At 43.3% G+C, this 9711-nt stretch overlaps 1 protein-coding gene across 1 annotated transcript; it reads left to right on the plus strand.

Moving 5' to 3' along the window:
* Positions 1-2066: 2066 nt before the first annotated feature.
* LOC128892644 (heat shock 70 kDa protein cognate 4-like) lies at positions 2067-9508 on the plus strand (the record flags this gene model as incomplete). The annotated part of the gene is made up of 6 exons (XM_054153181.1): positions 2067-2793; positions 4336-4454; positions 5066-5395; positions 6068-6466; positions 7989-8360; positions 9324-9508. Coding segments are annotated over exons 1-6 (1607 nt in total), but the record flags the coding sequence as incomplete, so codon positions are not given.
* Positions 9509-9711: the final 203 nt, after the last annotated feature.

Consider the following 9711-nt stretch of genomic DNA (forward strand, 5'->3'; position numbering starts at 1 on the left):
TATGTTCAGGCGCTCCTGTTCCGCTTCCGATAAGAAGACACGTCGTTGAATTAATTCCGACGAGGGGTAATTGGCTACGTAAGTTTTGTCTGTGCATACCCACGCGCTAAAAATGTGTTCGTTGCAAGCGTGTGCTCTAGTATAGACTATTCGCTCTTCCCTAGTTAAGCATTTTATAAAATGAAAATGGTATCGAATAAGTTGCGAACTTGGAATACTTTCCTGAATGTAAAAATAATTTTAATATTGTATATTTTAATATTTTAATACAAGATATTTCAATAACATTTTTCATATAAATAACTCTCTATTTCTTTAATATAATTCTAAATTATGATAGAAAGAGGATGATCTGGTTTTAAATATAATCCAATTAATTTTCATTTCTTCGTTCACTTACGTGTATTTCAAGCTGATTTTTCTCGTATTTTGTTTTTGCAATTAAACTCTATTGTATAATAAATAAACTGTATAAAATATTATTCGATCACATACCAATATCTCGTGAAAATCACGCATGCAATCTTGATGTAGAGATACAATGGACCATATTTCTTCTAGATATCGGCAAGTAATATATTCTAACGTAAGAATGCCATATCTAGTTTCGTACCTGGCAAACATTTCTCTCGTTCCAGGGGTCAATGAGGTCCCGCAAGTGCGCGCGGATATTCTTTTCGGCTGGCGTTCCAGTTCACGGTTATCGATCATTCGCGCAGGAAAACCGACATCGTCCGGAACGGAAAGTTTATTATGGGACCATAAATGGGATAGGCCGTATCAGCGCGTCCCTTTGTGCGCGTCACGCCAGGAATGGACTATCATCAGCGGCGGAACGATTCGTAATCCTGGTCACGAACGTTGGCGTTCCTTCCTCGACAGAGGAGAATCGACGAGTCGCGATCGAACGCGTCGCGCGAAATTCACCGACGGTCCTGCTCGATCTTGATCGTCGTTGGCTCATTTCACGCTGAATCGATCGCTTTTTACGGCCTCTGTCAGATATTTTATTTGATAATTAAAGTGGGACGTAGCTCACACAAAACGGAAGGGTTTTTAAATTATTATTTGTAATTGTAATAGAATTCAGGTAAATTTAAAGGAAGTTTAAGTCATCGTCTCGCAGATTTCAAATTGATGACAAAATTATAAGGGGTTGTAAGAAGCGAATTTCGAAGAAGCAACTTTATTTAATATATTCCTTGTTTTCAGGTTTTTATACAACTGAATTTACTAATAATTTTTACAATGCCATAAAGATGTTCCAGTCTAAAGAAAATTGAGTCCAGTTGTCCTTTTCCTCTTAATAATACCAGAAGGTATTACTTTGGAGGATTAAAAATAAAAATTGAAAAATTCTACCTCCATTCTGACTTTAGATTGAACTCCGCCGCACTTTAAATTAAAAACTAAACTCGAAACTCTAGATTCTAAAGTCTCCTAAATTTTACGTGTACGTCGACCTCGAAAAGTGATCGACTTGGCGTGGAACAACCCACGCCGTAATTTGCACAATGATCAAACGACGAACGGAAACGTCGCGCTAGACCGGCACCGAGTTGGCAAACAGTGCCAACATGGGAAGCGTCTCGGAAACCGGCGAGATTACGTCTTTCCTTCAGCGGTATTTCTTTGTCGCGCATAAAACCGGCGCACTCGTAGAAACACGTTTCCTTAATTTATGTCACGTCGCAGTCCGCGTAGCATCCGATCCTCTGTTTTCCTTGGCCTCGACGCGCTGATTGTTTTTTAAACGAAACGCGTTTCGTTCTGTTTTCCATGCCGAGCGAACTCGCCAAGAATTGCAATTTCGCGATATCTTAATGAAACTAAAATAAACTCCGGGAACGTCTTAATCAAACAAACGAACTTGCTCGGGGGAGCTTTAATTGGAGGCTGTTTAAAATTTTACACGGATCATACAATTACACGAGTCGTTAAACTGTCGCGAGAATTCGTTAAAGAGTATAGGAAGTAATGTTGTAAGTAATTAATTACTTTCGAAATACATTGTTCTTGTTATCAAGCTTTCTTGAAGGATTTCCTTAATCCACTCAGGCCTGGCGTTCACAATTTTTATTTACATTTAATTCATGCAGAATTAGGTTGTCGATTATTGATTTTTATTAATTGAGCATTGACCTCGTTGAATATGGAATGTGTTTTAAATTCTCTGATTCAACTAGAATTTAGAAATAAAATCACGTATTAAAAATGAGGAACGATATATATAACTCACCCAAGGACACTAACAATCATCTACAACAAAAAACTACTTGGAACAGGAACGGCAGCGAGAATGAAACCACGTAACTTGCCCCAGCTTCAACCCCAGACCGGTGACAAATATTCGTGATTAAATTTCCCAGCGACGCAAGTTCCCCGAATTTTTCTAATTTCAACGTGACGGGCGACACGATTCGTTCGAATCGCGCGGCGCTCCCTGTATATTCAGAATTCCCGTCGCCGCGTAATTTAGCGCAATCGCGAGCGGCGCTGGAAGGAAGAAGACAATAGGCGAGACGCGACGGTCGAAACAGTCGAGACAGTCCCGTTTCCCGTTTGGCATCCGAAATTTCATCGGGTCCACAATGGCAGCACCGGCGATTGGCATCGACTTGGGTACGACGTACTCGTGCGTCGGTGTCTTCCGCGATGGAAAAGTTGAAATTATCGCCAATGACCAAGGGAACCGCACCACGCCGAGCTACGTTGCATTCACGGACGCCGAGAGGTTAATCGGCGACGCAGCCAAGAACCAAGTGGCCATGAATCCCACAAACACGATTTTTGGTAGGTAATAGGGGATGGAACTGCTGGGAATTGCGAAATAAAAAGGGAAAATTGATGTAGTAGGTTGTACCTCGTTAGATGAAGGAATTCTACCTGTCGGAGTCTTTAATACTGCTGCTTTCTGCTATTTGTTTTTTTTTTTTTTTACAATATTTACTCTACCACTTGTGAAATCTCGTGAATTGGAGAGACTTTGTTTGGTTCTGTCTGGGGTTTGGTAAGGCTTAATGGGCCTAGAAGAAGCTCGGGTACCTCGGGTTCGCCAAACCCGTACTGGAGCTACGACCAAGCACAGCTACAGCCCCTGAGGTCTGTTTTATGCTAACATTTCACGAATTGTCGTCTGTAGATGTCTATAAATATGAGTGGGGGTTGTTCATGACACTTCATTTATTTGGCCCTCTTCAAGAACGGATTTACAAAAACAGCAAAGAAATGTACAAAGCTAACATAAATTAATATAAATCAAAGTCACATCATTCCACCAAGTAATATTATTTAAAACATAAGTAGTGAATTTTTTCTTACGCCAGAACACAACATATCCTCTTCATCGTATTTTAAAGCAACGTTGAAATTGACGAATTTAATGAACGTTATTATCGAAATTCGTTATCAATCGACAGTAATTTCATTCACGGCTGGTGGGAACGAGCCATTAGGTTTCCCCGATACCGGTCGATACCGAATGCTGGCAACGATCGCGTAATTGGCCCGCGGATCGAGGAAAGAACGATCACCGGCTACGCTCTTAACATCGTAAACGAGCGAATAGCCGCGACCAGCGAGCGCATTCCGACCTCGTCCACGAGCGACTGCGGATTCCGTAGCGGTGAGTCGATTTGGCAGCGACGAAACCGGAGCATTCGCGACTTTACAGCGGCTTCCGGTCGCGTTGCTTTCGCGGGGGCCGGCAACTCCGACCGGAAGCCCGGAAACGACCGTGATTCTTGTAATCCTAGCTGCCGCTGCCAAATCGCCGGACTTCGTCGTGGTTATCGGGAATTCAATCCCGGAACGCTCCGTTTTCTATTTCGCGTACAGGTATCGCTAACGAGACGTCCAGAATCCCTTGGTTTTCAGGGGAAATGATCGAATGATCTTGGGGGTGCGATATTATTGGATGTGTGGAAACCTTTTAGAAGGATAGGTTAAAGTCTACCTTACTAGAACATTCCTCTGGGACTAGTGGAAGAATGCTTTTTAAAATAGGAAAATATAAAACAAAATAGAAATAAGCATTTCTTCAGTGCGAGCATTGCATTAAAGTGCATTATAGTATGCTTGTACTGTTTGTGTGAGCATAGCTCGAGCTTCAATATTTCTTGAATAAGAACATTGCTCAAGTTCAAGACTTTCTTGACCGTAATTATTGCTTAAACCTGAAACGTTCTTGAGTGCGAGCATTGTTAAAACGCAAGCACCTCTTCAGCTCAAGCATTCTATGACCGTGAACGTAGCTTGAGTTTGAGCATAGTTTGTGCGTGAGTATCGGCCATCGAGCACTACCAAAAATCAAGGTTAAATGAAACCCTCCGACAGATGCGAAGAGGCTGATTGGCAGGCGCTACGATGATCCATCAGTCCAGTCCGACATGAAACATTGGCCGTTCGCCGTCGTTAATAACGCGGGAAAGCCGAAAATTCGCGTCCAATACAAAGTAAGTTTGTTCAGTTAACGAACGTCAATGTTCGCCAGGCTTCGCTTTGACATTTTGACGGAAAATGTAATTAGTTACACGCGCGGGATATTTAGTTCAACTTTGTCGTTCGAAAATGTCGTTGCTATTTTCGACAGGACGACAGAGCACCTAAGCTGGAGGTTCATTTAGAGAGGGCGATTGGCAAAACTTGTTTCTCATGGCCACATTTTTCGAGGCTTTGAGCTTTCTCTGTTCGCTGTGAAATTAATTAACCCATATAAACCCTTTGGTTGCACAATTGGTCCAAGAACGATAGAATCGACGAAACGTTAATATAACAGAAAAATCACATACTCGGTAATTGTTTAAACAAATATCGTTAATAATTAATTTAACTAGAGTCTAGTATCTCTGTGCCATCCTCTTTTGTAATAATTGGCAGGAAGCTAAGTCGTCGGAAGGAAATTCCAGGGGTAGTAAATCGTTTTTCACATCGCTAGGGAAACAATTTTCGGAAGCCTGGCGGGCGGCAGCTTTTAAAGACCAACGAATGAAAGAGGAAGCAGCTGTTTACCAGAGCTTTGTGGCCCCCTTTCTCAGTCAATTTTTCGTCGCGCATTACTTTCCAGGGCGAGGAGAAATCCTTCTTTCCCGAGGAGATCTCCTCGATGGTTTTGACGAAAATGAAGGAAACTGCGGAAGCTTATTTAGGGAAGACCATCACGAACGCCGTGATTACGGTACCGGCGTACTTCAACGACTCTCAGCGTCAGGCTACCAAGGACGCAGGCACTATCTCCGGCTTGAATGTCCTGAGGATCATTAACGAGCCGACTGCCGCGGCTATTGCTTACGGCCTCGACAAAAAGGGACGCGGTGAAAGGAACGTTCTGATCTTCGATCTTGGCGGCGGTACTTTCGACGTATCGATACTGACTATCAACGATGGCATATTCGAGGTGAGTCTGTGTAAATCGCGTTCCCCATACAGGCGCGTCGGATTCCTCTGAGATGGAGCTACTTGTCGATCAGGAAGAGACTTCCACTAACATGAAATTCATTAAAAACGATTAAGATTTGTTACTAACAAAAATCTGTTACTATTACAAACATTATTTTTGCACTTATCATTTATGATTTTGTTTGTTAAATTTGATTACCTTCATAAATAACTTCAACCTTACCAACGTTTCAACAAAAAACTCCCACTTGGTAAGACATAGTTCACGTCCATCCACAAATCTAATCCAGGATCAAGAAAGGCACTCTACCACTGAAATAAACCTCAACAAATGTATAAAAAGAATGATGTTTTCCATTCACTCTTACCATGCACATTCCAAACCAAACACAGAAGTTGAATTAAAACTTCAATTTCCATGTTAAATGAACCAGAATAAATTATTCTCTCCAAAATACCTATCTACATATCCCTACCTACAATCAATCCCGATAATTCAGTTTCCAATTCCCGTCCCTCTTTTATAAATACACCCAGTACTCCAATATTTACATCTAATCATTGCATTATCGAGCCGAATTCTGCGCGACCTACATCCATCTAAGAACAGAGTCGCTCTTGTCGGTCGTTCACACTTGTTCCCACGTTCGCTCGTCTGTCGTCCCTTCAGGTTAAAGCAACAGCCGGCGACACCCACCTGGGAGGCGAGGACTTCGACAATCGTATGGTGACATACTTCTCGCAAGAGTTCTCGAGAAAGTTCAAGAAGGACCTGACGAAGAACAAGCGGGCGATCCGTCGGCTGCGAACGGCGTGCGAGAGCGCGAAGAGGACCCTGTCGTCGTCGACGCAGGCGAACATCGAGATCGACTCGCTGCTCGACGGGATCGACTTTTACACGTCGATCACCCGCGCCCGCTTCGAGGAGCTGAACCAAGATCTCTTCAGGAACACCCTGCAGCCGGTCGAGGAGGCTATGCGCGACGCCAAGATGGAGAAATCGCAGATACACGACGTAGTGCTCGTGGGCGGCTCAACCCGGATCCCGCGAATACAGCGACTCCTCCAGGTTATTTTATTTGGCAACGAAACGTGATATTTCCACGTGGAAAAATTTATCTTTGGCACGAGTGTTCCTCTCGATTCGCGAGGAAAACGTTCGTTCGAAGAGCTACGATCTGGCGTGGAAACCTATTCAAGTGTAACGCTCATTTTTTATTGGCCGTTTGCGCGGCGATGGCGATTGGAATGCTGAGAATGCCTGCGTGAGATTTTACGGGCGATATTGGCGATAGCTTAGCAGGTGTTTATATGTTTAAGGGAATAAGGAAAGTGTTTATAGGCTTTTTTTCTATGTGTCGTACTTAATTATAGCGAAAGTGTTGGTACTTTCAAAATAAAAATGTAAAAAATCCACCATATTAAAAAATCAATCCAACCCCCTTAAGAATTGAACATTAAACAATTGCTGGCTCGTTGATTCTCTCGCTATCGAGACATACATCAATAGCTTCAGAATTTCAAACACTATCGCTGAACAAATGCCAACGCGAAGCGCGTCACCCTCGGGCCTCCTCGGGTGAGCTAACATTCGAAGTTGCTTCGTTAGAATGAAGTCGGGATGACGCAGAGTAGATTCGATGATAAAACGCATTAAAATTCGATTATGTTTCCTAGCTGCCACCGAGCGCCACCCCCAGCGACGAGCGTTTTAAGTGGGGTTCGAAAAGCTGGACGAGGGGTCCAGACAGGAACAACACTGGGGACCCCCAAGGGGGAGAAACGTTACAAAATTAATGAGCTCGATGACAAAGTCAACACTCGCGTTTGCCTTACCCTATGCATAGTCGTTGCGTTACCAGTGCCATTAAACGCGCGGCCCGTTCGAATATATTTATAGCCTGTAACGCGATGAAGGGTTTCGACTTTTATCATCCACGGCAATAATGGTAATTGAAATCGTCGTCTACCGTGATTCCAGCCGATAAATTGTAATTAATTTCGATTAACGGTCAACTCTTTTACCGTACCTAATCAACGTAATTCGACGTTTTCGGCGGCGAAGGGATCAAGGATGTAATTGCTCGTTGATAGATTTTCCAAATCTACAAATACGTGAATGTTTCCTGGAAGCTTGAATTTTTAATAGTGAATCAAATATTTTGGTTTTTATGATATGGTTCGGTCAATGTTGAAAGTGACAGGACGCAGGTGGACAGGATGCAGTTCTAAGGACATGTGGAGTGTTGCATTTCGACTCGTAATATAATTAGAGTTCGGTATTTCACAAATAGTTGTTCATGGACTCCACCTCCTGGAGTAAACCTGCTTCCTATGATATTTCATTATTATTAAAGACACTCGTTAAAAAACCCTCTGTCGTCAATAATAATCATGTCAAAGAAAACTGGAGACAAAAAGGGGTGAAAGGTTTGCAAACTTCGTCATCAACATCATCATACTAATTATCTTACACATAAATCATGTACATGACATAAATCAACAGTAGAGACTTACTCGTACGATGTCCTGCGAGTCGTCGATAAATCGATAGACGAACGGTAGCCGATATTTCCACCGTTCCTCGACAGGATCTGTTCAACGGGAAGGAGCTGAACAAATCGATAAACGCAGACGAAGCCGTAGCTTACGGCGCGGCAGTGCAGGCCGCCATTCTGCAGGGTGACAAGTCGGAGACTGTCCAGGACCTGCTGTTGCTGGACGTGACTCCCCTGTCCCTCGGCATAGAGACAGCAGGCGGCATGATGACTTCTCTCATCAAACGCAACAGCACGATCCCTACCAACCAGACGCAGACTTTCACTACCTATGCGGACGGTCAGTCGAGCGTTCTGATCCAGGTTTACGAGGGCGAGAGGGCGATGACCAAGGACAACAACCTCTTGGGGAAATTCGAGCTTTCCGGGATCCCGCCAGCGCCACGCGGCCTACCCCTAATTGAGGTGAGGGTTTTTAGCCATTTTAGATAAATTGGCAGATAGCCGGCACCCGGTCGCAGCGACACGGTACTGCGGCCACTGGAAACTGCGAATTAAGTTCCCTACCACGAGGATAGTTTCATTTTCCTCGAGATCTCTATACTTTCTTCGGTGGCTCGCACAATGGCTGCTTATGAAAACATTGGCGTGGAGGAATTAAATTCCACCCCCTCCTCCTACTCCTTCTCCACCACTACGAAGTTTTGCGACATCGGCTTTAATTTTCACAAAATTGTTCCATTCGGGGTTGCATCTGTTGAAACTCCGAGACTCGACTTTGAGCGTCTATTAAAACTCTTACTCGAGTGGAAGCTACAAAGTTTGGCTTTAAATACGAGGATGAATTAATTATTTCACTTTTGCTGGCCCGAATGTATGCCACAACTTTCACGGTTTAATGAAATAGAAATTATGCGCTTTACTTACCTTGGATACATTTTATTCGATGATGGGGATTTACTGTTCGAGGTTTGGGGTATATATCGTTTTTGTGCTTTGTACAACGTTTTCGATAAGGTCGCGAAATGGAACGAGAGATAAGAAAAGTAAAACTTTTTGAGCCTTTCCATGCATTAACTAATAATTAATGATAAGTTATTAATTTCTTAAAATTTAACTAGCCTAGAAACTATTTGTAGAAATGTCAGGTGCTACTCCATTTTCCAATTTCAATATTTCATTTTCAAATGTCCTGCATTTCAAAGTTTCAGTTATAAAAATTCCAAATAGGTGGCATGTCTTCTATTGATGCTAGCTAACCCCCTAAAAGAATTTATTTACAGCTACAAATCACATTCAAAATAATAATAATAATTGATCATTCCATTACAGAATTGCCTCGCGAGGTTGCTTAAGCGTCTGGCTCGAATCTTTCAATACTCCCAGTCTTATCTAAATGACTAAACCATTTCAATGATTACCGATCAGCAATTAAACCAGAATGGGAATGGGGGAGTGGCCTTTTGGCCAGAGGCTGAGGCCACTAATAAACGTTTCGTGAAGCCCAGGCCAGAGATAAGAAAACAATTCCTGGGAGGACTAGGCCTGGAGCAGTGGCACCACAGACGCGTTGGTTGCAGCGACGAAGGAAGTTCTTGCCAGAGGGATGTCAGGTCCGTGGAAAGGACGAGGGCAAGGGCTGGAGAGGGTGAAAAGATTCTCTTCGGGCGATCCCGTGTTTCGAGATTCGTTTCCTGCCTGTTGCCATCGGCGTACGAGTCCAACGGGACTCTATTGGAATTGTCAGCCTGTTCAGATAAGCATCGAAACGGAAGCCAGACGCGGAAGCAGATCCTCTTCGCATATCATGTGCTCC

The sequence above is a fragment of the Hylaeus anthracinus genome, unplaced genomic scaffold, assembly GCF_026225885.1.
Source record: "Hylaeus anthracinus isolate JK02 unplaced genomic scaffold, UHH_iyHylAnth1.0_haploid 12775, whole genome shotgun sequence".
Taxonomy (NCBI): Eukaryota; Metazoa; Arthropoda; class Insecta; order Hymenoptera; family Colletidae; genus Hylaeus; species Hylaeus anthracinus.